The sequence below is a fragment of the Jaculus jaculus genome, chromosome 10, assembly GCF_020740685.1.
Source record: "Jaculus jaculus isolate mJacJac1 chromosome 10, mJacJac1.mat.Y.cur, whole genome shotgun sequence".
NCBI classification, from domain to species: Eukaryota; Metazoa; Chordata; class Mammalia; order Rodentia; family Dipodidae; genus Jaculus; species Jaculus jaculus.
In genome coordinates this window covers 24,816,592-24,844,347 of record NC_059111.1, presented here as the reverse complement: position 1 = coordinate 24,844,347, position 27,756 = coordinate 24,816,592, and the positions used below count along the sequence as shown (strand labels likewise).

General features: G+C 43.4%; 1 protein-coding gene across 2 annotated transcripts; it reads left to right on the top strand.

Annotated features, from left to right (window-relative positions):
- The first annotated feature begins 384 nt into the window (after positions 1–384).
- Fbxo22 (F-box protein 22) lies at positions 385–27,537 on the top strand. 2 transcript variants are annotated; one of them, XM_045160995.1, is made up of 7 exons: positions 385–475; positions 1,051–1,189; positions 5,760–5,847; positions 7,224–7,319; positions 13,284–13,448; positions 22,675–22,840; positions 25,826–27,537. In XM_045160995.1, exons 1-7 carry the CDS (start codon positions 411–413, stop codon positions 26,241–26,243), a joined length of 1,137 nt encoding a protein of 378 aa, XP_045016930.1. In that variant the 5' UTR covers positions 385–410; the 3' UTR covers positions 26,244–27,537. The 2 variants fall into 2 exon arrangements, with proteins under 2 accessions (XP_045016930.1, XP_004660485.1); XM_004660428.2 differs by lacking the exon at positions 385–475 and adding an exon at positions 656–834.
- The last annotated feature ends 219 nt before the right edge of the window (positions 27,538–27,756 follow it).

Here is a 27,756-nt window from a genome sequence, read left to right as displayed (position 1 = left end):
TCTGCCAGGAAGCAATGGAAGGGATCGATGAAGTCCTATATACTGTGCTTCTATTCCTCTTATTTGTGGTTCTCCAGCAAGTGTCCAAAATGACCAGCGTTTAAGACATTGATTGATGGGCCTCGTCCCTGTTATCTGTCCAGTAGTTCTGAGGAAAAGACGATTCCCAGATTTGTTACGGATGTGCTTTCGCAGCAATTATACCTAGATTAGCCGCCCAAGGACAGAAAGTCATTGAGTGACCTGGAATTTACTGTATTCTCAGGCTGGCCTCGAACTCACAGCGATCCTCCTACCTCTGCCTACTGAGTGCTGGGATTAAAGGCGTGTGCCACCCCGCCCGGCTGGCACTGGGGCTTTTCAAAGGCCCATAAATAGGACCTGTTCCCTGCCTTGGAGGAGCCAGCCTGATGCGGAACTGGAGAAAGATGTGGAAGGGGGATGCTCCGCTGCAAGAACAGCGGGAGGCTCAGATGTACGTAGCTCGGGGGTCATGACAAGACGCACGGGAACACTATGGGGGAAGGAGGCCCGCCGCCAGCCGTCCTCCGGCACCTCTGCGGTAGTCCCGCCCCCTGCCGCCGGAAGTGTCGCGCGGCGCCTGCTCAGTGCGCGGCGGGCCCCGCGGTCGCCTGGTTCCTCCGAGCCGCCGTAGCGCCGGCGCCCTCGGGCAGGCGAGGGAATGGAGGGAATGGAGCCGGTGGGCGGCGGCGGTGACGGCGGCGGCCCCTCCTTCGCAGACACCCGGGGCACCTACGTGCTGAGTAACCTCGCCGAGGTGGTGGAACGCGTGCTCACCTTTCTGCCCGCCAAGGCCTTGCTGCGGGTGGCCGGGTGAGGAGAGGGGAGGCGGGCGGGGTGACCCGGGGCTGTCGGGTGGCCGCGTGCCTGGGAGCCAGCGCCCCGACACCTGCTTCCCCCTCCCCGCCCACAACCCCGGGGGACCTCCTGCCGCTGGGCTGAGCCGCGAGGGAGGGGCTGGGGGCTCCGGTGGTCCCCGCGACGGACGGCGTCGTCCCTTGCCAACGCCTAGTGCCTTTGCGTCCCCAGCGTGTGCCGCTTATGGAGGGAGTGCGTGCGCAGAGTGCTGCGGACCCATCGCCGGGTCACCTGGATCTCCGCGGGCGTGGCCGACGCCGGACACCTGGACGGGCATTGCCTGGTCCGCGTAGTAGCCGAGGAGCTCGAGGCAAGTAAGATGGGCGCCAACAGTCACTGGCAAGGTTGGTGCCAGGCTTTGGGGACGAATTTTCATTTATTTATTTACTTAATTTGAAAGGGGGGAGAGAGAAAGAATTCGTGCGCCAGGGTCTCTAGCCATTGCAAACGAGTGCATCTGGCCTTACATGGGTCCTGGGGAAATGAACCAGAGTCATTAGGCTTATAGGCAAGTGCCACTGAGCCATCTCTCTAGCCCCGATGCATCTTTGACGGGAGCAGCATAGAAGCAAATGGTGTGCTCTTCTCATAGCATCCTTTCAGGAGGCAGAGTTTTCTCTTGTCCCATTGCTGGTGACATTATTTTAAGTCACTCGAATGGAGTGGCATCTGCCAAAAGTGTGCCCTTGGCACACCACGGTGGTGCACGTCTTTAATGCCAGCACTCGGCAGGCAGAGGGAGGAGGATCACCGTGAGTTCGAGGCCATCTTGAAACTCCATAGTGAATTCCAGGTCAGTCTGGGTTAGAGTAAGACCCTACCTCAAAAAAAAAAAATAAAAATAAAAAGTGTGCCCTGTAAAATTGCTCTCTCATTATAATTAGTAAAAAACTTTGAAACGTAGTGTTCTCTTTCAGTTTGCTCACTTACTTTGCCCATGTGCTCTTGGTCGCTGATTCAGAATGTATCTGTCATTGCCAGCATTTATTTTGGTGCTTAAGTTGTCCCCCATGTGGCTCGTGAGCCTGTCAGGGCAGCTTCAGTGTCCTAGAGATGACCGTCATTGTACTTCCTCACATTTTGGAACCCGATATTAAGTTTAATCTTGTGTTTTGTCTGCTTCAGTCCTGAAGCTAACGATGTCTCCAGAACAGTGGTTTCTTTCAGTGGAGAATGGTATTTAGAAACTGAGATGTGGATTCCTTTAGTGTACTCCTTGCTTGTGAAAGGTTTGCTGCCCATAGTCCAGTCAGTGGACTGTGTATGATATGCAGTTGTCTGTCCCTTTGCACTGTAGGAACCTTGGCTCTTACTTTTATGTCTGTGTAGTAGAACACCGTGTGTGTGTGTGTGTGTGTGTGTGTGTGTGTGTGTACGCACACGTGGGTGCGAGCAGTCTTGTTTCCTGCTGCGTTGTGTGGTTGTCTCCTTCACTCTTTGGTCTCTGAGATTCAGACCCATCAGGAAGACTTTTTTTCTCTAGTACTTTGGCCCAAACTTTGCCATTTGGAAAAGTTCAGAATGCAAGCAGAGACTTTTCCACAAACGTGTTCTTTGGACCATCATCTGTAGTAAGGGAAATTAAGGACACGTTTTTAGAAAATGGGATCATTAAATGATAAATTACAGAGTGCCTTTGATGACAAGAGGTTGATAAAGTTGGAAAACATTGCAAAATTATGTTTAGTATAATCTGGGTTAAGATGAAGGAAAAACAATAAATAAGCCAGAATGTTAGTGAAAGGTCCATTGGAGATAGAAGTGTGTGGCTATTTTCAAAATTGTACCACAATACGAATTATTTTTTTAATTTTTATTTATTTATTTGAGAGTGACAGACACAGAGAGAAAGACAGAGGGAGAGAGAGAGAATGGGTGCGCCAGGACTTCCAGCCTCTGCAAACGAACTCCAAACGTGTGCGCCCCCTTGTGTATCTGGCTAACGTGGGACCTGGGGAACCGAGCCTCGAACCGGGGTCCTTAGGCTTGACAGGCAAGCGCTTAACCGCTAAGCCATCTCTCCAGCCCCGAATTATTTTTTAAAAATATTTGAGAGAGACAGAAAGATAGAATGAGAATGGGAGAGCCAGGGCCTCTAGCCACTGTACACAAACACCAGGCGCATGTGCCACCGTTGTAGTTCATTTCACATTGCTGGCAGAAAGAGCAGCTTGTGAGAAGAAAGTGTTTGTTTTGGCTTACAGACTTGAGGGGAACCTCCATAATGGCATGAGCAGAGGGTAGACATCACCCCCTGGCCAACATCAGATGGGCAACAGCAGCAGGAGAGTATTCCAAGCACTGGTAAGAGGAAGCTGGCTATAACACCCACAAGCCCGCCCCCAGCAATTCATTACTTCCAGGAGGTGCCAATTTCCAAATTGCCACCAGCTGGGAACCTAGCATTCAGAACATAAATTTATGGGGGACACCTGAATCAAACAACCACAGCCACCTTTGGGTACTGAGGACTCGAACTTGGATTCTTAGCCTTGGCCGGCAAGCACCTTAACCATTAAGCCATCTCTCCAGTCCTGGGTTGTTGTTACCTAGCTCTGATTTGTCTGTATGTGTGTATTATAGTGGCAACTACTGCCAGACAGTCTTAGATGTGAACTGGAGCTTTGGTACATACTAGCAATATGATTTTTTTAAAAGTTCTTTCCCTCTGAGCCTCAGGTTCTGTTTTCCATAATTTCAACTCCCTTGTACCCTTTTCATGTTCTTGTAAGGATTAAATAGTAAAAAGGTGTACCATACATATGATCTGTAGTCCTAGAATATAAGTTTTCAGTAGATGTTCATTGAACATTCTCATCATATCACTTTTAAAATTAATATAATAGTAGCCTTAAAGACATCAAACTGCTGGTGGAAATAAAACATGGTGGTTGCCCAAAGCATGTATGTTGCTTTCTTTGTGTTTTCTGAATTATCTTAAGTGCAGGGGCATTTTCTAGAGATAAGGATCCTCCTTGGGCTCTGCTTCCTTCAATCACTCATCAGTACTATGTACTAAGTGATTGGAAAGTCAGGCAGGAAGTTGAAGTGGGTTCCATGAACTTGGAGGGGCCTAGCAGTTCTGTTTAGACCTAGTCAAGAGGCATGCAGTTTTAAGTATTGCTAGTGTTTTTCAAAGGAATATTATGTAAAACTTGTGTGGAATTTAATATTCTTTATGTTTATTTTTTACTTTTATTTGAGAGTGACAGAGAGAGAAGGAGGCCAATAGATAAAGAATGGGCATGCCAAGGCCTCCAGCCACTGCAAATGAACTCCAGATGCATGCACCACCTTGTGCATCTGGCTTACATGGGTCCTGGGGAATTGAACCTCTAACTGGGGTCCTTGGGTTTTACAGGCAAGCACTTAACTGCTAAGCCATCTCTCTAGCCCTTCTATGGAATATTTTGAAGCAGGATCTTAGGTGTCTCAGACTTGCCCCTAATCTCAAGGATGATCTTGAACTTTCGGTCCTCCTCTCCTCACCTCCAGAGTTCTGGGATAACAGGTGTGTATTACCATACCTGGTTTACACAGTACAGGGGATGGAGCTCCAGGTCTTTGGGCAAGCACTTTACCAGCTGACCTACATCTCCAGCTCCTATATTTTTAATTTTGGCAACTAGTTGTTACTTTTCTAAAATGTCATGTAGAACCAAGAGTATGTAGCAATAAGTCTTTTCCAGAACAGGGGACACCATAAGTTATCCTGCTGTTTTCATTATCTTTAGGGAGTTTACCTAGAATCTACCCTAAAACATGTAAGCAGTCCCCAAAGTCCCATGGGGCAACATTTTCTCATCTAGCCCATGATGAAGCTGTGCTCTATAAGTACTTTATTCCATTCTGATAATAAAAATATTTGAAATAAGTCTCCTGATTATTTTGATTAATTTAGCCACTTTGACACTTGTCTGCCTGTGAGGCTTACTAGAAAGCCAGTGGTCTGAGTCAGCCCTGCTCACAGAGGCAGTACAAGTAAATGATGCTGCACCAAGGTCCCCAGTACTGAGTGTGTATCATCTAGGAACAGGTTTTGAAGAGAAGGATGATACCAAGGTGCAGCACCTTAAAGGAGACAATCTTAAGTTGTTTTGGAAAGAGAGCAGTGGGTGGGTCAGGTAACAGTGAGCTGAGGGAAACTAGTGAAAACCTAGGATTCTTAATTTGACAGGCAACCAAAAGAGTAATAGAGCTTGTGTGCTGAGATGTTTTTGTTACTGTGATACCTATTCCAGTCAAGCTAATGGCATCTTTTACTAGTACCTGCTTGTGGTTTGATTCAGGTGTCCCCCATAAACTTATGTGTTCTGACTGCTTGATCCCCAGCTGATGGCAGTTTGGGAACTGGAACCTCATTGGAAGTGTGTTGTTAGGGGCAGGCTTCTAGATGTTACAGCCAGCTTCTCCTTGCCAGAGTTTGGCACACTCTCCTGCCGCTGTTGTCCGCATGATACTGACCAGAAGGTGATGTCCAATCTCTGCTCATGAAATTGTTTTCTCCTGCCATCATGGAGCTTCCCCTCAAGTCTGTAACTCACAAACTGCTTTTGGTTGGGTGCTCTCTGCCAGCAACAAGAAATTGACTGCAACACTACATGATGTTTTTATTCTAAGAGCTAAATTACCAGCATGAAAATGAGCATTTTGAGGGCTGGGCTGAGTTTGATTTGAAGAAATAATAGGCGCACAGTAAGGCACCTGTAAATGCATGAGCCGAGTGAAGCATACGGGAGACATGGGTGGATGCAGAAGGGCCACGTGGGTGGGAAGGGAGACGAGGGCGGCAGCAGTTTGGACCAGAGGGAGACTGGGGGAAACCACAAAAGCATCTGTGGACTCATGGATCTCATTCCAGTGTTTCTTTCTCGATGTAGAATGTTCACATTTTACCACAGACCGTTCTCTACATGGCTGACTCTGAAACTTTCATCAGTCTGGAAGAGTGCCGTGGCCATAAAAGAGGTAATATCAAAAGAGAACAGGTTGTGCTTTTTGCTACTGTTAGTCATTTCTGAACCTTCTTTTGGGAGCTTGACATTGCCCTGAGAGCTGCTCACCTTCTGGGCCTCTTGAACTACTGCATGAAGTAAGCATGGACATGTCTCTTTTTGATCTGGGAGGAGCCCTGTGTGCTTCAGATTGGACTCTGACCCTACAGTACCGCTTAGATAAGGTGTGTTTTTTTTTTTTGTTTTTTTTTTTGTTTTTTTTTTTTTTTTTGAGGCAGGGTCTCACTGTAGCCCAGGCTGGCCTGGAACTCATTCTGTAGACCCAGGCTGGCCTGGATCTCACAGCAGTCTTTCCACCTCTGCCTCCTGAGTGCCTGGGACTAAAGGAGTCTGCCACCAAGCCCATCTTTAAGATTTTTTTTTTTTGGAAAGTCATTATTCTCATTTTGAAATACTTGCATCCTCCATGCACTTCTTTTTATTCTTAAAACACAGGATGTTGTTGGGTGTGGTGGTGCGCCCCTTTTATCCCAGCACTCAGGAGGCAGAGGTATGAGGATCACTGAGTTCAAAGCCACCCTGAGACTACTTAGTGAATTTCAGGTCAGCCTGGGCTAGAGTGAGACCTTATAAAACAAAAGAAGAAAAAACACAAGTGTATGATTTTGGTTATCTTGGCTTTTTAATGTAGCATGAAGTCCCTCTATTAAAGGTTCTACAGATATTATGCATTATTGATTTGTGGAGGGAAAATAACAGACTGAGAATCTAGGATGGGCACACTGAGGCAGAGAGTTTGACTCAGATGATGGATCCTCCTTGTCTACTCCGACACTGAGTGTAGTCAAGCTGTAGTTTTGCTGTGACATCAACTGCACAGAAAGGAATGATAGCACATCCCAGGTATAGTTCTGCTGCTACATTTGGCATTGCTGGGCCAAAGTAGCATATGAGGGCTGGAGAGGAGATGGCTTAGCGGTTAAGGTGCTTACCTGTGAAGCCTAAGAACTTATGTTCGAAACCCCAGTCCCGTGTAGCCAGATGCAGTGATGCAAGCGTGCAACGTCACATGTGCACCACAAGGGGCCGCATGCATCTGCAGCTTGCAGTGGCTAAAGGCCCCGGCGTACCCATTCTCTCTCTCAAAAGAAATAAGTAGCATACGAATAAAGTAGTATGTGAACAAAGGGCAGAGAAAACTTTTGATGGCAGTGGTCAGATTTCGAATATGAAAGCCAAAACAGGAGTCAAAATGAGGAAACCACTTATTTTAATCAAAGCATTCAGACTTTCTTATAAAGTGCTCTGATGTTAAGTACTGCTTTATTTATATTGTTAGATTGGATCTTAAGTATAATGTTTAATAATTGTGCTTCTCTGTTATTATAGCAAGGAAAAGAACTACCATGGAAACAGCATTAGCTCTTGAGAAACTATTCCCAAAACAGTGCCAGGTCCTTGGGATTGTGACTCCAGGAATTGTAGGTGAGAAATTAGCAACTTGATTTCTTCCTTGCTTTAATGTGGGATTGCATGGATTGGGGAATTATTTATAGCTGAAAAGCACACTTACATTTTTAGTCATCTAAAATATAACAAAGTTAGTCATGCTTAGAGAATTACATTAGCCTTATTTACTTTCGTGTGTGTATTCATGCTTGTTGTTATGTATGTGGGTACACGTGGAGGCCAGAGATGTGGAATGTCTTATTTGATCACTCTCCACCTAATTCTTTAAGGCATGGTGGTCTCTCACTGAACCTAGAACTCACTGATTGGCTAGATAGCTAGCTAGTGAGCCCCAGGGATTCTCTGGGTTAGGGTTACATATGTATACTTCCACCCAGCATTTTATATGGGAATTGGAGATTCAAGCGCAGAGCCTCATGCTTGCATGGCAAGCCTTTTCCCCGCCAGCCATCTCCCAGTCCTAGACCTCACAGCTACGTGTGCTTAGTACTTTAGACTGCAAGGCTACCTAAGAACCAAATGAAAAACTCATCTTTCCCTCAGCCATTCATCACAAGGGAGAGCTCTTATTTTACCTGTCTCAAACTGAGAAGTACTTGCAGGCATTTTCAGAGTCTTGCCCCTTCACCCAGTCCTGTTTCTTACAGGTAGGAATGATTAACAGCTACTGTGAGTCTCACTAGCAAATTCCTGTTTCTCTGCTTGTTGCCACTGGGAGGTTGTGCTCCTTCCCAGGACTGATTACTGATGGTGAATCTGCTGTCACTTCTGATTGCTTCTGCTGCCGTGACGGTGGTGCAGCGCTTAGAATCCCTGGGTTGGGATTCCAGCTGTGTCACTCACTTAGCACGCCTTAGGGCAAGTTACCCGACATCCGTGGACGCAGTAGTTACTGCTCTTGTTGCTCCAACAAAACACCTGACAAAAGCAATTTAAGGAAGGCCTGGTTTACTTTGGCTCACAGGTTGGGGTTAAAGTCCGACACAGTGGGGAAGGCATGGCATCCAGAGCATGAAGCAGCTGGTCACATTGAGTCCAGAGTCGAGAAGCAGATGAAGAACATTCATGCTCCGATCTTTCTCCTTCCTCTTAGTTTTGGGACTCCCCCCCCCCGCCCCCCAGGAGTGGTACCACTGATAGCAGTTAACCTAATCTAGAATCTCCTTCACAGACAGGCCTGCAGATTAGTCACCTGGTTGATTCCAGAGCCTATCAGGTTGACAGTCAAGATTAGCCATTACCACGGGGCTTCAGGTTTCCTTATCAGTGAAATGGGTTATTAGGATCCTTCTTGAAGGGTTATGAGAATCCAGTGCCTTCATGCTTAGGAAACGTTTAGAACAGATCATACAGTATGCAAAACCTACCTGTTACTGTTCTCGAGAGATCAAACCCAGAGCCCTGCACATGCTAGGCAAGCACCCTAGCACCAAGCTACTCCCCATCCTTGAGAGACTTGATTTGAATGTAAGAGTTGTACATTGAAGCCTTGTGTGTCGTAAATGTTTGCAAATGAACAGAATAAAATCATAGTTAGGAACTCTCACATCTCTCACATTTTTCATTGGATTAAAAAATGTTATCGGTGGCCATGGTTTTGTGAAACTTGAATTGTCTTGAAGTGAATGAATGGTAGTGCTTTTTTTAAAAAAAAATTATTTATTTATTTATTTGAGAAAGAGAGAAAGAGAGAATGGGCGCGCCAGGGCCTCCAGCCACTGCAAACGAACTCCAAATGCGTGCACCCCCTTGTGCATCTGGCTAATGTGGGTCCTAGGGAATTGAGCCTTGAACCGGGGTCCTTAGGCTTCACAGCAAACGTTTAACCACTAAGCCATCTCCCCAGCCCTGGTAGTGATTTTTACTGGCTACTCACAATGCTTACGTAGAACCATAGCTCTCATTTCTTATGGTATTTCCCTGATCTCCTCTATACTATGGTAATGTGGTTTTCCCCAACACAACCAAATGTGTCCTTTTGAAAATTTCTACCATGGAGCTACAGAGTCAATAAAGGGAGAGCCAGACATGGGTGGTACCCTTGTTTTCTGTCACCTCATGTGTATCTGTGGAGTTTGAGCCTTTTGTCGCTGTCTTATTCTGAAGCAGTTTTGACCTTTTTTTTTTTTTCTTTTCTGTAGTAGGGTCTCGCTCTAGCCCATGCTGACCTGGAATTTACTCTGTATTCTCAGGGTGGTCTCAAACTCATGGTGATCCTCCTATCTCTGCCTCCCGAGTGCTGGGATTAAAGGCGTGCGCCACCATGCCTGGCAGTTTTGACTTGTAAGTTCTCTCCTGGTCTTTAGGGACTAGATGCCACTCCACATGATCCAGTCAGGACTTGGCCTTGGTGTTTGCTTAGTGGCTCCTTGCTTCTGCTGCCCCCTGCTGGTTCTTTCTTTGAGCCAAAGTAGTTCCTTCTTTCCTTGTTGCTGGTAGTTCCTGCCAGAACCCCTGTTCTGATCTGGTGATGGTAGGTTAGTTTTCCCTGTTGTTCAGTGTCATATAAATGGACATTTCTTTTTGTGTTTTGGCTTTTTCACACAATATAAATGTTTAATATGTTTTTTTCGAGGCAGGGTTTCACTCTAGCCCAGGCTGACCTGGAATTCACTATGTAGTCTCAGGCTGCCTTTGAACTCATGGTGATCCTCCTACTTCTACCTCCTGAGTGCTGGGATTAAAGGCCTGTGCCACCATGCCCAGCATATGTTTAATAGGTTTTTAAGATTCATTTATATTACATGTACCAGTAATTCATCTAAAACTTTTTTTTTTTTTTTTTTTGGTTTTTCAGGGTAGGGCCTCACTCTGGTCCAGGCTGACCTGGAATTCACTACGTCATCTCAGGGTGGCCTTGAACTCATGGCGATCCTCCTACCTCTGCCTCCTGAGTGCTGGGATTAAAGGCATATGCCACCACGTCCAGCTTCATTTAAAAAAAAAAAAGTGGACTTGCTGGGTCTTAGCATTGGTGCATATTTAACTTAAAAGCAGTATGGAAGGATTCCATTTGTTCTATAGTCTTTCCAACTTTTTAATTTTTAGTTTTTTAATTTTAGCTGGTATAGTGAATAGAAAGAGACTTATTGTTTTCTTTCAGCTTATATAATGAATAACTATGTTGAATACCTTTTCATGTGTTTAATGGCTATTTGATTAGGCTTTTGTGGACTGCTCATGTTATTAAATGACTTTCTGTTAGAATGTCTGTCTTTCATTATTGGGCTATAGAAGCTCTTTCTAGAATGTTCTGATATGAACCCATAACAAGTACAGGCGTCAACATTTCCTATGGCCTGTGTCTTGTCTTGTATTGTCTTATTTTTGTATGTTTTTATTTATTTGCAAGGAGAGAGAAAGAGAGAGAGAGTGTGCACTCAAGCACACATGCATATAGGCACACCAGGGCCTCCTGTTAACAGATGAACTCCAGAGGCATGGCCCACTTTGTGTATCTGGCTTTATTTGGGTACTGGGGAATTGAACCTGGGTCAGCCAGAAGGCTTTGCAAGCATCTTTAACTGCTGAACCATCTCCCTAGTCCTCCTTTACTTTCTTAACAGTGTTTTTTGATGAGTAGAAAACTATCTTAGTGAAATTTAGTTTTGCCAATTTTTTTTTTCTTTTATGCTTTTTGTTGTTGTTGCTGTTTGGTTTGGTTTTTGGTTTTTCAAGGTAGGGTCCTGCTCTAGCCCATACTGATCTGGAATTCACTGTGTTGTCTCAAGCTGGCCTCAAACTCATGGCAGTCCTCCTACCTCTGCCTCCCAAGTGCTGGGAGTAAAGGCGTGTGCCACCACACCTGGCTTTATGTTTAATTTTTTATCTGTAGAAAATCTGCCTAACCCACAATCACAGATATTTTTTGTCTTCTATAAGTTACCTAGTTTTAGTTGTATGTGTTTTCAATATTGGAGTTACTAGCTGGGCATGGTGACACATGTTTTTATTCCTAGCACTTGGGAGGCAGAGGTAAGAGGATCACTGTGAGTGTCTTCTGTAAGTTACCTAGTTTTAATTTTATGTGTTTTCAATATTGGGGTGCTAGCTGGGCATGGTGGCACATGTTTTTAATCCTAGCACGTGGGAGGCAGAGATAAGAGGATCACTGTGAGTGCAACGCCAGCCTGAGACTACATAGTGAATTCCAGGTCAACCTGGACTACAGTGAGACCCTACCTTGAAAAACCAAAAAACAAAAACAACAACAAAAAAAAAGAGCACTTGTTCACCATCATTATTTGTTGAAAATTTTTCTTATTATATTGGTACCCTTGTATAAAATAATTAACAGTGTGAGATTTTAGGTTTTCTTTTGTCCCCTTGATCTAAACCATACTCATCTGGATAACTTAAGTCATGATAGTCATTTTTTATCGCTTGCACGTGTATGGGCGAGGATGGGTCTCTTGCGCTGCAAACAAATACCAGCATCACTTGTTGTGTCAGACTTTATGTTGATGGCTGGGGAATCGAACCCAGGCCTGCAGGCTTTGTAAGCAAGTATTTTTAACTTCTCAGCTCTTTGATGGTCTTCTTTTAAAGTGTTTTTAAGAACCAGTTATGGTGGTGCACGCCTTGAATCCCAGCACTTGGGAGGCAGAGGTAGGAGGATCACTATGAGTTTGAGAGTGAAACCCTACGTCAAAAAAAAGTTTAAAATATATATATGTAGTTTATTTTTATTTATTTATTTGACAGATAGAGAGAAAAAGACAGAATGGGCACGCCAGGGCCTCCAGCCACTGTAAATGAACTCCAGACGCATGTGCCCCCTTGTGCATCTGGCTACCGTGGGTCTTGGGGAATCAAGCCTCAAGCCGGGGTCCTTAGGCTTCACAGGCAAGTGCTTAACCGCTAAGCCATCTCTCCAGCCCTAAAATATATTTTTAATATTTTATTTATTTGAGAGAAAGAGGCAGATGGAGAATGAGCACACCAGAGCCCCTAGCCACTGCAGACAAACGCCAGATGCATGTGCGACTTTGTGCATTTCACTTATGTGGGTATTGGGGAATTGAATCTGGGTCCTTAGGTTTCTCAGGCAAGTGCCTTAACCACTAAGCCATCTCTCCAGCCCTGTTGATGGTCTAATTGACCTTTCTTGGTTGTTTGCATTTCCATATGTTTTCATCCTGTCAATTTCTATAGAAAAGTCTGTTGTGGTTTTAATTCAGATAGCCTTTCACTTGGCTATACCTTTTCAAAATTTACATGTGTGTGTGTGTGTGTATAGAGAGAGAGAGAGAGAGAGAGAGGGAGGGAGGGAGAGGGAGAGAGAGAGATTGAGAGAGAGAGAAAAAATGAATTGGTGCACCAGGGCCTCCAGCCCTTGTGATTGAACTCCAGGCGCATGTACCATCTTGTGTACATATGTGACATTGCATGTGTGTCTGTCTTCTATGGGACCTAGAGAGCTGAACATGGGTCCTTAGGCATTACAGGCAAGCACCTTAATTGCTGAGCCATCTCTCCAGCCCTTTTTTATGTTTTGATATCTTTCTTGTGGGAGAATGGAAGTGTGCTAGAACAGCCAGAAGTCTCATGGCATGAGTCCTGATCTTTCATTGGCCATTTCCATAGTGTAGGATAAATTGTTGCGAGTGGAATTTGCTACTCCCCAACCTTTTCTTTTGAAAAACGTGGAGCCTGTGGAATTGAAAGAAGAGTAGTCTGGTGCATGTCCTGTGTTCTTCATCTCGATTTACTGACTGAAAACATTGCACTGTTGCTTTTAGTTTTTGTGTTTACAGAAGCGTTTCTTTCTGAACACTAGTGAAAGTGCATTGCAGACATCATGACAGTACACTTTAGAACTGCCAAAGGCCCGTCACCGCAGCCGTGGCTGTTTGTCTTGGTGATCACCTAGTGGCGACAGCTATAGTTGCGGAGGTGGGATGGGTCGGTTTGCTTTGTCACCAGACTAAATTCAGTTTATATCAAATGTCTTAGTAAAGCTGTTCCTTTTTTCCCCAGTGACTCCAATGGGATCAGGTAGCAGTCGACCTCAGGAAATAGAAATTGGAGAATCTGGTTTTGCTTTATTATTCCCTCAAATTGAAGGAATAAAAATTCGGCCCTTTCATTTTATTAAGGATCCAAAGCATTTAACACTAGAAAGGCACCAGCTTACTGAAGTAGGTAAGTTACTCTTATTTATCATTAATTGCTGGTTATATTGATTAATTTTGTTTTAATTCTAGCTACTTAGTAGATATTAGACTCCTTTGGGAGAAACTGCACCTGTTATTACCAGTATTGCTAATTTAAGCTAGTGGTTAAGGAAGCTGGTAGTATTTGGTAGAATTTGGTTTAAAAAAAATTCTTTTCTTTGTCATGTAGTTGTTATCCAACATTGAAAATTTTACAAAGCTGATCGCTTAGATCTTTCATGATGGTGGAGAGGATGGAATGTTGGAGATACAGATAATCCAAATTATCTTAGGCTATCTAAAAATAGGTCCCTAAATGCACATGTATTGCCCACCTCTATGTGTGAACTAACATCCTTGTGTCTACTGTGAAAATCTTTCTAGAATATATGAACACACCCTCTAGCTGCCATCAGCCTAAAATCTAAGAATGTCATCAGACACACCTGAGTCCTGTAGTAGAGGTTTCCCCACTTTGCTATAACCTGATGTTTCCACCAATGTATTTGAAGGTGGTTATTTCTTAATTTTTTTTTTTTTTTTTTTAATTTGCAAGGAGAGAGAGAAAGGAAAAGAAGAATGGGCATATCAGGGCCTGTTGCTACTAAAATAATCTCCAGATGCATGTGCCATTTTGGGCATCTGGCTTTACATGGGTACTGGAGAATTGAACACAGGCAGTCAGATTTGGCAAGCTGGTACCTTTAACTGCTAAGCCATCCCTCCAGCCCCTTGAAGGTATTGTAATTTATGACTTTCTTTGTTACTCAAAACACTTCATGAAGATTGAATTGGTATATCTGGGGTTACCTAAGTCTGTGTTCCCAGACCATGATCATTCATATTTGGCACCAGAATAAACTCTTATTCCCTTTGGGGTGAGAACTCCCTCCCTCCCTCTCCCTCCCTCTCTCTTTCTGTATGTGTTTATTAGGCCGTAGATGACCAGAGAGGAAATTTTTCTGTAAGTACTATAAGTACTCTGTTGATAAATTTATTTGTATTTAGTTTTGAATTCTGATTCTTGATCTTTGAATAAGTTCTTACCCTTTTATTTTTTGTTAAAGCTGACACGTTTTTAAGCTTTAATACTAGTAATAACCATTTGTTATGCAAGTCTTTTTTTTCCTTAGAAAAAACAAGTTGGTTCTAGGTTTACTAACTAGAAAGATGGGGACAGGCACAGTGAACTTGGTTAGGTGTTATAAAAGGAACAAGTTAAGGCAGAGTCTAGAGCCAGGATTGTACTAAGACCTTTGAGGCAGAAAGTGTGGCTGGAAGAGTGTATTCGGAAACAAACTGGTTTGGTCTAGTGTCCAGGCTTTGGCAAGAATGCTTAACTTACTACAATAAACTGCAAATTAGCTATTCAAGCAAAAGTATTTGGTCCTTTTATTGTCTGTATCTGCAAATGAATTGTTTGGACTTGTTTAACTCATTAAAATTATCACATAAAAACTATTCAGGGGCTGGAGAGATGGCTCAATGGTTCAGTGTGCTTCCTGTGCAGGCATAAGGTCTTGAGGGTCCTGGGACCATTGGAGTTCCAATTTTCAGATCCCATGTAAAACTGCTTGATTGTGACCACGTGTGCCTGTAACTCCAGTTCTGTAGGAGAACAGAGACCCAAGAATCTTGGGAGCCCTGCAAGCCCTGGAATCAGTAAAAAGAGTGGCTGAAAACAAGATTGGGCAGAAGAGCTGTGGGGCAGAACACCGACGTTGTGCTCTAGACACCCCCAGTCAAGTGCCAGTCACCATAGACGAGCACGCACACGCCACCACCACCACAAAAAAGCTCTTCAGTGCTAATTCCTTATCTGTATGGGGATCAGCCAGCCTGAGGAGATAAGTGGTCTTTATTTGAGGGGACACTTAGATCTGATCACTTGCTAATTTCTTTAGTCATTTCCTAACTTACTATGCTTCCATGTTGTTAAGTGCTTTATGTAAGTCAACCATTTAATCCTCGTGCCTCTTCTAGTTAGTTATTTTTACTTTATAGGTAAGAAAGTAGGTTTTGAAAAGTTGAGAAACTTGCTCTGAATTAAAGACCTGGAATAAAACATTGTGTCACAGCAAAGGAAAATTTTATTTGGTTTATTGATCAGAAAAATAAGAGGAAGCTAGGCATGGTGGTACACTGCCTTTAATCCCAGTTACTCAGGAGGCAGAGGTAGGAGGATCGCTGTGAGTTCGAGGCCAGCCTGAGACTACATAGTGAGTTTCAGGTCAGCCTGGGATAAAGTAAGACCCTACCTCAAAAAGGAAAAAATAAATAAATGAAAGGAATGCACATGTTAAGATTGGCTTTTACAACTGTCCCTAACAGTGCTAAAAACAGTGAGAGTTGTTAGAGAAAGGGGTAGAACATATTAGCCAGGCATGGGCAGCTAACATTGCCAGCCATGCACACAGGCCTGTCAAAGCAAGAAGATATGGACACGCAAAGGCATTCTATATTTGTCATGCATGTTAAGAATTTAAGCTGGCAGCTGCCCTACTTCTGTCATTTTCTAGCTCTCTGTAGCAAGCTTTTAACTTGATAATTCTCATCTCCAGGCAAGGGAGCCTTGGGCAGTCAGTGCTAACTTCTGAATTTTGCACCTAAGAGATGGCCACTCATAGTGCTTCAGCAAGACAAGAGAAGCAGGAATGGGAGAAGAAATGGGAAAAGGTCAGGGCCCAGTGGAGAGCTTTTCTTTTCTTTTCTTTTTTTGGTTTTTCAAGGTAGGGTTTCACTTTAGCCCAGGCTGACCTGCAATTCACTACAGAGTCTCAGGGTGGCCTCGAACTCACAGCAATCCTCTTACTTCTGCCTCCCAAGTGCTGGGATTAAAGGTGTGTGCCACCACACCCAGTTTTGTTTTATTTTATTTTTATTTATTTGAGAGCGACAGAAAGAGAGAAGGGGGGCAGCAGGGCCTCTAGCCACTGCAAATGATCTCCAAATGCATGTGCCACCTTGTCTTACGTGGGTCCTGGGGAATCGAGCCTCGCACCAGGGTCTTTGGGCTTCATAGGCAAGCGCTTAACCGCTAAGCCATCTCTGCAGCCTGGCTTTTTTTTTTTTTTTTTTAATGTGTGTGAGAGAGAATTGGCACACCACGGCCTCCAGCCACTGTAATCGAATTCCAAACATGTATGTGACCTTGTGCACATGTGACCTTGTGTGTTTGTGTAACATTGTGCGTCTAGCTTATATGGGATCTGAAGAGTTGAACATGGGTCCTTAAGTTTTGCAGGCAAGTACCTTAACCACTAAGCCATCTCTCCAGCCTTTTTTTTTTTTTTTAATATTTTTTTTTTGTTGTTGTTGTTCATTTATTTATTTGAGAGTGACAGACACAGGGAGAAAGACAGAGGGAGAGAGAGAGGATGGGCGCGCCAGGGCTTCCAGCCACTGACAACGAAGTCCAGACGCGTGCGCCCCCTTGTGCATCTGGCTAACGTGGGACCTGTGAAACCGAGCCTCGAACCGGGGTCCTTAGGCTTCACAGGCAAGCGCTTAACCGCTAAGCCATCTCTCCAGGCCTTCCAGCCTTTTTTTTTTTTTTAAATTTTGTTTGTTTATTTTTATTTATTTATTTGAGAGCAACAGAGAGAGAGAGAGAGAGAATGAGCACATCAGGGCCTCCAGCCACTGCAAACGAATGCCAGATGCATGCGCTCACTTGTGCATCTGGCTTACGTGTGTCCTGGGGAATCAAACCTTAAACCCGGATCCTTAGGCTTCACAGGCAAGTGCGCTTAACCGCTAAGCCAACTCTCCAGCCCCATTTTGTCTTTTGATTGAAGCCATATACACACACATCTTTTTGTACTATCTTTGCTTCTCTAGAGTTGTGGTGTGGTACCTTTCTAGGCAGTATTCCCTCCTCTGGCCTGAAGCACCTTGGGAATTCTCACTAAGGCACTAAGTAGCGCAGATTGAAGCTGGAGTCATAGTTTTGGTAATTTAGTGAAAAGAGCCAAAATCCTGAGCAGAAGAAAGCATTTTATGAGGTTTTAAAAATACATATATTTGGGCTGGAGAGATGGCTTAGCGGTTAAGCACTTGCCTGTGAAGCCTAAGGACCCCGGTTTGAGGGTCGGTTCCCCAGGTCCCACATTAGCCAGATGCACAAGGGGGCACATGCGTCTGGAGTTCGTTTGCAGAGGCTGGAAGCCCTGGCGCGCCCATTCTCTCTCTCTCCCTCTATCTGTCTTTCTCTCTGTGTCTGTCACTCTCAAATAAATAAATAAATAAATTTAAAAAAAATACATATATTTGCTGGGCATGGTGGCGCACACCTTTAATCCAAGCACTTGGAAGGCAAAGGTAGGAGGATCGCCGTGAGTTCGAGGTCAAATAGGTGAGCCAGGGCCTCCAGCCAATGTATATGAACTCCAGGTGCATGCACTACTTTGTACTTCTGGCTTTACCTGGGTACTGGGGAATTGAACCTGGGTCGTTAGGCTTTGCAGACAAGCGCCTTAACTGTTGAACCATCTCTCCAGCACTTTTTTGTTTGTTTGTTTGTTTGTTTTTGTGGCAGTACGGAGGATTGATTTCAGGTCTCACACATGCTAGGCAAATGTTCTACCACTAAGCGACATCCCTGGCCCACTAATTTTTATTAGAACATGTTTGCATTGTAGCGAGTGTAGGATGAAACTGAAAAGGAAATCAGCTCCCGATTTGTCATGCTCATGAGCTTCATGGAGTATTCTTTCCTGAGCTGCTTGCTCTCAGCAGCCTGGATGGAGCTCAAGGCATTGTTCCTGCCTGTTCATGGTCTTCTGGAAGCTCTGCCTGGCCTAAGATGATCTCTGTTTTCTTATGTCTCATATTTTATGTTTTTGTTTTTTCTTGTACTGAAGTCTGGCCTCAAGCTTCAAGTTCCCCTGCCTCAGCCTCCCAAGTGCACGATACCTGGCTGTTTTCTAATTTATGTATTTTTAAAATTTGGACTGTCTGAAACAGCTGAGGGAGAGCGGTTGAAGGCTGTGATATAGGACATGCTTTCTTCAAAGTCCCAGCTTGTGTTCCTGAACCAATTCCTATAGCAGATAACTTTTTCTGTGTGCTGTGACATTCACTTAGCCTCTGGTACAATAAAATAAACCTTTTCTACAGTCAGTAAATATCTCAGGGCTCACCAGCTAGATGGTGGCGTCTGTTAGACTCTGATGCTGGAGCTCAACGACAGCCATAGGTGATTACAAAGAGGACGGCTGTGCCTCAAGAAAGCTATGTATGCAGAAAGAATAGGAGGTGGACTGTAGTTTTCTTCCTACCTCACTGTCTTAGTCGTAGTCACCCCCAGAAGTTGTCTGAAAGGTAGGTCTCACCATAAGCAGAGAAGGAACTCAAGTTCCTTAGTTTCTTTCATGAAATTGCCCTGAAGACAGGGTCTTGTATTTGATCGTTAGCATACATGCGGTGAGGCCTTGTGTGTGAGAGATATGATCTGACTCAGTGTTGTAATACATATAATTTCACACACACTTTTTGTTTTCTTGAGAAATCTTACCAAAATGGTGGTGCATTTAAAGAAAAAATAAGGTATAGATTGTTCTAAGGTCTCTGTGGAATCCTGTGTTAAAGCAGTCTGGAATGACAGGAGAAAATGCATTGGCAATCAGTTTGAATTCTTGAGAAAGAAATGCAAGAGCACCTCTGTGAAATTTCATAAAAGGCCACTGTTTATTCATTGAAAAACTGTATTCTGGGTACAAGTCACTGTATGTGATGATACTGTCCCTACCTCCTCCATCTCCCAGCCAGGGGAAGTTGAGTGAATAAACAACCACAGATGTGCCAGAAGACACCCAGGCATGGAACTCAGTCTAGTTTCAGATGACATCTTGACTGAGATGGGAAGGAGGCTCCAGTACAGAGGAGTTATCTTTATTTTCCCAACTGTCTGACAGTAACAAAACCACAGCAACCAACACCCCCAGCCCCCACTAAAAACCAGCAAAGTAGCCAAGAGATCAAAGGACAGGAAATGGAAAGACGTGAGAATGCCTCTTCAGGGTGTGACTGTCATGACACAGCTGGCTGGCATCAAGTGTGTGGAGAGGGTGAGCGCAGGTGGAAGATGCAGCTGGACAGGCCATAGAAGGAAGGGCAGTGGGAAGCCAGGAGTCTCAACAGAGTGGCATAATAAGATGGGGAGGTGGAATTACTTGTTGCCACGTGGTGATCAGTTGGAGGCATACAAAGGCAGATGCAGGATCAATCAGCTCCATTGTAAAGCATCATGTATAATGTTATTTTTGACAATTAAACTTCTACAAAACAGATACAGGAAAAATAGGTTGTTCCAGTGGTTAAGGCATGCGTGGCAGTTTGGACCGGGGAGGTAGCAAGTGCAATTGAAGAGAAGTAAATGGATTCAAGTGAAATGTGGAAGTGAGTGGCCGGCATGTGGTTATTGACTGGCTCCATGTTGGATGAGAATGAGGGAATCAGCATCACCCATGTTTCTGGCAGATGCACCTGCACAGTACCATTTTCTGAAGTGAGGTTGGAAGAATCAGAATGTCAGTTGTGGTTTGGATGTGTTGAGTTAGAGGTGGGCACAGTGATTAGATGGGGTCTGGAGTGGTTTGGACCAGCGTATAAAATTGGGGCTCATCAGATGATGATAATGGTAAGAAGCAGAAGGGACTCACTTCACTGATATGAGGAGGGGGAGGAGGAAGCTCAGGAGTGCTCGGCCATGGTCCTGCGCTGGTACTGGGGTGACGTTACTGTCATGTCCTCCCTTGTGCTTACATTCAAGACTTCATACAGGCTGCTCAGGATGAGGTTACTCGGTAATTTCCTAACACTGCTTTTGACTAGCCATGGCAATCCTAGGCTAGTCATTTCTGGATTAATCATCTTGTTTGTAATACAACTTGGCTATTCATCTTACAGGTCTTTTCCCATTTTGAAAATGTGTTCTACCAATAATAATAGTAATTCCTAAGCTAGTGTGTAAGAGAGAGAAGAAAAATCCTTTAGTAATGGTCTGAAGTTCATGGTGTTATGAGATACTATTGTTCTTATCATTGGCCAAACCTGTGACTTACTGGGGTGGAGAATTAGATATGGACCAGAGGCCCAGATTTATTCAAGAATAAATCCTTATTTATGTTAGCAATTGGTCTTTTGGTCGGCAGTGGTGGGGCAGAGGCACTACTCCATGCTACTGTAGTAATCCTTCCCGTGATCCTTTAGGGATCCTAGACTTTGCTGAGAAGAAAATTTCAGGATCAGCTGGTATGAATCAGAGTTGGAGTTTATTAAAAGGAGATTTAAAAAATATTTATGCTGTGCATGGTGGCACATGCCTTTAATTCCAACACTCGGGGGCAGAGGTAGGAGGATTGCTGTGAGTTCGAGGCCACCCTGAGACTACAGAGTGAATTCCAGGTTAGCCTGGGCTAGAGCGAGACCCTACCTTGAAAAAATATATATATTTATATTGAGAGAGAAGCAGATAGAATAGGTACACCAGCAAATGAACTTCAGATGCATACGCCACCTTGTGCATCTGGCTTATGTGGGCACTGGGGAATCAAACCCGAGTTTAGGCTTCTCAGGCAAGGACCTTAACTGCTAAGCCATCCCTTCAGCCCTTAAAAAGAGATGTTTAAATACAGATTTTAGAATAGGGTAAGAGGTATTCAGGGAAAGAAGGCAGCACAGCCACGAGCATGGGTGTGGAATTCTCAAGAGTTACTCCTCGTGGTCCTTACAATAGCTTCATATAGGATTTTGGTAGAAGTTATCTTTAAAATCTTGCTAAAAATATTTTTAAATGAGATCACAAGATAGTACCAGACAGGGTTACACTTAATAAGGTGACACTTTAGATCACAGAGCTACAGAAAGTTATATCTTCACTGTAAGCAAAAGTTAACAGTTTATTTGTCTTAGAGGACCAAGGCCCCACCCAAGGTCATAAACACTCAGGCCTTAAGCCTCATTTATTGAAATTTTAACATTGTTCGAAAATACTTTTGAATCAAAACAGTATTGTCTCTATGTTGACAACCTTCACAGTGGATGCTAAATGTGCTTCATTGTATTTTGATTCTTAGCTGGTGAGAGGCTTCAACCAGACTCTGGAGTGAGGAATGAGTCTTCCCAGGTTCTCATACTTGTCCTGTCTTTTTTTGCCTCAGTCTCATACCCTGTGTTTTGTTGAATTAGCCTTATTTCTGGTAGCTTTTTCTTTGGTCTGTGAAGGTGAAAGTCATATGACTGAATCAAATAGAATCATGAGTGTAGGTAGGTATTGGAGTTTCTTCCCATTTTAGAAGCCAGCTGTTCAGGTAATACCAGTGAGTTTCAAAAATGTGTAAACAAGGTGCCAGAGACTGAGGTGAGAGCAGGGAGCCTGGGAAGTGGAGCATGGCCTGCTCCCAGAGCTCTGTTGCCCCCTAGTGGCCCCTGCTTTTAGTCCATGTGCCACTGGGTTGAACTTGCTCCTGTTTTGGGATGTGTTTCCTGTGGCCAGTCCATTTACTGCCTGCCTCTCCTTGCTCCTGGTAGGTGGGGCAGAGCCTATATGACTGTGGCATGGTGGTTTCCTGAGGCTCCTGTTACAAAGGACCACTATATCTTTAAACAATGCAGATTTATTCCATCACTGTTCAGGAAGTGAGAAGTCTAAAAGTATCACCAGAGCCACACTAGAGACTCTAGGAGAGCATATGTTCTCTTCCTGCTTCCAGTGGCTGCTGAGGTTGCGCTACTTTGTGGTTCTGTGGCCGCACTCTCTTTTTTGTATTTCTGAAGGATGGACACTTTTGACTCACTGGACTTAGGGCACATTGGATAATTCAGGCGATCTCATCTCAGGATCCTTTTCCCAAATAGGGGCACTCACATTCCTAGATTGTATAGATTGACTATGTCTTGGGGGGACTACCAGTCCCCCCAGTTCAGGTCTTAGTACCCTTTCTTTCCATTTTTAAATCCCTACTGCTGCCAAGTGTTATTTTGTTCACAGCAATATCCCTTTCATCCCAGACGCTGGCCTGTGTGGAAGCAGCTTGTATCATGGTAAAATGAGAGCTCTTGCTTGATATATAACTGCTTCCTTACCTTTGTGAGGTGTTTCAAATAACCAGCTAAGTTTCCTTGATAGGGAAAATTTAACTGCAAGTAAGATTTGAATAGTAAATAAGTCTTGTTTTAAGGCTGTCTTTAACTGTTACTTTTCACTTCTGCAGGTCTTCTAGATAACCCCGAGCTTCGTGTGGTCCTTGTCTTTGGCTACAATTGCTGTAAGGTGGGAGCCAGTAACTACCTGCAGCGAGTAGTCAGCACTTTCAGTGACATGAACATTATCTTGGCTGGAGGCCAGGTGGACAACTTGTCATCACTGACTTCTGAGAAGTATGTCTGCTGTGCTCTGGTTCCTTCTGTGGGTGAATGGGCATGGTGTCAGCTTCTTACTGTTTGGGATTTTTTTAAACCCAATTTGAAGAACTGCTGTCTGTTCCATTTTGCTATGGATAAGGGGCCCACTCAGCATAAGCATGGAGAGTTGTCCTTTAAGAACTTCTTAGTTGCACTCTTCCTCTTCTGAAGAGTGATTTTCCTCATTGCCTGTTGATATTTTCTCTGACACCTTTGTCACTCTTCGTGACATTAAGATGTCACTTCTGCAAAGAAATCATAAGTGATGTTAAAATAAAAGCAAAGATAACTTTCATTTGAATACAGAATAGATTGGCTAATTGGGAGACCGTGGTTCAGTTAAAAATCATGTCAAAGGAAAAGGACTGGATTTTTAAAGAGAAAAAAGGGTAACAATAGGAACAGGTGAAGTAACTTGTTTTAAACAGTTTCCACTTAGCCCTGTTAATTATGCAAGTATTTTGAGTGAGTTTAGATTGATGCTGGGATTTGTCCATATGTTAATCTGGATATCGTGACAAGTTAGCAGAAGTCCTGTGGTTGGAAACTTGCAATGGAGTCTTATAAGCACATTCTTTAAAAAAGAATTGATAGAGAAAGAATGGGTGTGTCAGGGCCTCTTGCCACTGCACACAAACTCCAGATACATACATCACTTTGTGCCTGGCTTTACGTTAGTACTGGAAAATCGAGCCCATTGCAGCAGGCTTTGCAACCGAGCACACACCTTTAGCTGAGCCATCTGTCCAGCCTTCAAGCACCTCCTTTACAAACAGCATTGCTTAGAGGTTTAAGATTGAGGAACTTGTGTCTGTGAGGCAACTGCAGCCTCTTAACATATGATCACTGAGATGCAGAGAAATTGTGTTTTCTCTTGACTGAACTATAGCTATTATAAAAATCTAACTTCCATACCTCCCTGTTTCCTTTAAAGGAAGTACATGGTAAAACTTATCAGAGCTTCTAAGATGTGCTCTGTGTTGTAGAAATCTTGTGGGTGGGTATGAGAATTCCTGAGGCAGTTTTGCAGGCTTTGGTCACAAAACCTTTTTTTCTCTCCGAGAGCATCTTAGAGCTGCCTTGCTGTTAGCCCTTGTATACGTTTTTGGAAATTTTGTCATAGATCTTTTGAAAGGCCTTTTCAAGCTCAAAAATTGTGGCTCTTTGCTTTACATTACTAAGGTTTGGGTTTTTTGTTTTGTTCTTTTGCTTTTATTTTGTTTCTGGGCTTGTTTTGAATTTGCAGTGTTAACTTATTTTGAATGAAGGTGTGTAGCATCTTGAGTTTGAAACATTTTTGTAGATATAAGTATCTTTGTTTCCAAGTACAAGATAAAGAGACCCTACCACTTCTCCAGTGCCTCTTAAAACGATTAGTTGTTTGTCCCTGTGTTTATGTTTGGATGCTAGAGTGGTGACTTGGAGATCAACCATTAGGATCAGAATCTATGACTGACATAAATCATCCTGGTTGTAAAGTCTGTCTTGGGTGGTAGACCAGGAAAAGCAAACTGCTAAGTCAAGGTCCCTGGACTACTAGTGAGGAAGAAGGGAGAAGAGCCAAGTGCACTGAATTCCAGGCGGGACATCCAGTCCTGGATTTTATGCATTCATATGTCTAATTGTCTGGTTATTCAAGTTTATTTTCTTTCTTGCCTAAGTTTCTCAAGGTCTTTTGTTACTTTAAATTAAATAAACGTTGGGGCACTGGGGATTGCACATACAGTTTACTTTTGAAATGCAAGTATCTCACTTGGGCTTACAAATCGGAGACTCAGTCCCACTGGTGTGCTTATTTGCATGCTGTCTACTTTTCATACCTAATGTGAAAATACATCCTGTCGAGTCCTATATTACACACCAGTGCTTCTAATGTGCTCTTCATACTGTGTTTCTGGGTTAAAAAAAAAAAAAAAACAGCCAGTCAGTGCTCTATTTTAATGCTGTCCAGCTGGCCTGATCTACTCCAGCCCCCTGCCAAAAGGCAGGTACATAATTGACCCAAGAGACTGACAATACACATGACTTGTAGACAAAGAAGGCCTTTAGCAGAGGGGCCTGCCCCTCTCCAAGAGACTTTGCCACTGCTTGGTTTTACTTAGTTACTTAACCTTTTTGAGACTTAGTGTCTGCCAACCCAGAGACTCTTGCTTATGTAATAGAATCAGATACTGAAAACACTGATAGAGATATAAAGAATTTGTACCTCTCCCAATGGATGCTCACTCTGTATGCTTTATAACTTTATTAACATCACATTTTCTTTTGTAAGGCTAAAGCATTTCATTTAAAAAGCCAATAAAAACGAACACAGGAATTCTTACCATTAGATCCAGCCAACTTCTAGGCTTAAAGCAATAAACAACACAAAAAGCACTGGAATCATATTTCTTTCCATAGAGGAAACAGAGCTAAAAATTTTAGAGTGAGAAATTATCCTCCATGGTTAGATTTTTAATATTTTGGCAGCCTGTTGGGGTGAGAGGAAGACACCACAATGTAAAATAACCAAGGAGCTCCTTTAAGTAGATATCTTTGGGTTTTGGGTTGGGTGCTTGGTGGTAGAGAGTTTTCTTAGAATGTGTGGTGAGCTCCTGGGTTTGATCCTAAGCACCACCACAAAAATGTAGGTATCTTTGGTATATATTTCCATCAGATGTTAAGGTTCCATTGAGAACAGTAAAGCTATTCAGTACCTGCTAATAATCCAGGGTGAGTTTCGGTGATCTGCGAATGTATGGGGCCCCATTGTATTTGTGGCTAAGGTAGGTAGTTGCTTGTCTTAATCAGCCCTCTTTTAAATTTTGCTCCTTGTAATACCCCCCAATCTAGGAGGGTGAGTCTCAGGCTAAATTGCTAAGAGCAGCATCTCTCCCCCCCCCCCCAGCAAATCAGAAAGGAGTTTATATTTTAAAATTTTGTTCCCACATGTTCTGATGCTTTTCTAATTTTGTTTTCCAGGAACCCTGTGGATATCGATGCCACAGGTGTAGTTGGACTTTCATTCAGTGGGCACCGAATCCAGAGTGCCACAGTTCTCCTCAGTGAGGATGTGAATGATGAGAAGACGGCTGAGGCAGCCATGCAGCGCCTTAAGGCAGCCAACATCCCAGAACAGAACACCATTGGCTTCATGTTCGCATGCGTTGGCCGGGGCTTTCAGTACTACAGAGCCAAGGGGAACGTTGAGGCTGATGCGTTTAGAAAGTTCTTTCCCAGTGTTCCCTTATTCGGCTTCTTTGGAAATGGAGAGATTGGCTGTGACCGCATAGTCACCGGGAACTTCATACTGAGGAAGTGCACGGAGGTGAAGGACGACGACCTGTTCCATAGCTATACGACCATCATGGCGCTCATTCACCTGGGGGCGTCTAAATGAGCCAGCTGTGAAGTGCCTTTCACAGTCTGTTACTTTTGGTTTGCCCTTTTCAAAAAATGTATTGTAAAAAACAGTTCTAGCTATCTCTTTTGTAGCTTTGAGTGGTGCACTGAGGCCATATTGGAGTAATTTTTAATATATTAGATGGACAACTTTATATACAACATAGCTCAAAAATTCAGAGGTTTGTGTCAGGGCACAAGCAAACCAGTTGTGGCTGGATATGCAGCTGCCTTGTAAGGTAAGACTTTAAACTGTCCTCCTGTGCTGGGAGACGGAAGGGGTTCACCATTACAATGGGTTCCATGTCTACCTCTTATGGGTAGATGAACTTTTAGTATGAATCATGACTTTTTCTACCTTAATAAAGGAGAAAAATGTATAGATGGCTTGAGAAGTCTTTCTCTGCCTTTCAATTTTACCAGTTTTTCTTCAGAAGCTGTAACAAGTACTACTGACTTTTTACTTATTTGATGAAGAAATATTTTTGTTCTGGTACTCTAAAGTAGCTCTACCAGATAAAGTGCCAGTCTTGCTAGTCAGTATTTTATTAAAAACAAAAAACCTAAAAACACCATTTTCCTCAAGAAGGAAATAGCAAGGGAATAGTCTTTTTCCTGTAATTCTGTGTGCTTCACTGGCAGACAGAAAATTAAGTTATCATATTTTGGTTTTATACCATGGAAACATCTTAAAAACATCCCATAGTGTGTTACATTTCATTGCTTTTGGTGGGTGAACGAAGTGTGAACTAATCTTTATCAGTGGAAGCCTGGAGCAGCAGAAAACACCCATCCTTTTCACATCACAGTAGAAACTTTGATTTTCAGTTAGGTACATGTCTCCCAGAACAAAGGTTACATCTCAATGTCCCTTGTAGATACTGCTGCGTTCTGGCTAGTAGAAGGTGAGGGAAAACAATGTGCGTCCTTAAAAATGGCATGTTTTGCATTCTCCATCCTATTGCTTGAAATGTGGACCAGTCATGACTCCTCTTGGACCGCCCCAGAGAAAGCAATACCCCATTATGGAAGAGAACCACAGTGATCCTGGGACCCTGTACACTTTTGTTGAAGGACCTTCATAATGGACCTGGACTGCCTGTTTCCAGACTGTTTCAGAAAGCAGAAATTAACATCAGCTTGCTTAAGCCACCTCCCCCCCCCCCCCCAGGTCTTTGTTGCAAGATATCCTTAAACAGTAACTGATGAATGGTATTTTTGTAATGGTCAAGAGTTTGTACTGACAGGACAGTGAAAAACTTAAAAGTGAAGTAAAATCAAATGTATTAATATTCTTGCTTTATTTTTATCATTTTTCAATGTGTGTGTAAAAACACTTAAAGTTCTCTTTATCTTTTGGTCATTACAAACTTCAGTTCCTGAGCAAAGTCCATAGAAGAGTTTGGTTGTGAGAATTCTTAATCCATATTTCTCTTTAGCCATTTCCATTCATTACTCACTTTTCTTTCACTTGACGTTGGTAAGCATGATCAGTTACGACATAACTTCAG

What these genes read in the sequence shown, in the direction of transcription:
- Fbxo22 (XM_004660428.2), top strand. Translation starts at nt 683, where the DNA reads ATGGAGGGAATGGAGCCGGTGGGCGGCGGCGGTGACGGCGGCGGCCCC. An exon ending in GCCTTGCTGCGGGTGGCCGG is followed by an intron (nt 835 to 1,050) that starts GTGAGGAGAGGG and finishes TTGCGTCCCCAG; the next exon opens with CGTGTGCCGCTTATGGAGGG. An exon ending in TCATCACTGACTTCTGAGAA is followed by an intron (nt 22,841 to 25,825) that starts GTATGTCTGCTG and finishes TTTGTTTTCCAG; the next exon opens with GAACCCTGTGGATATCGATG.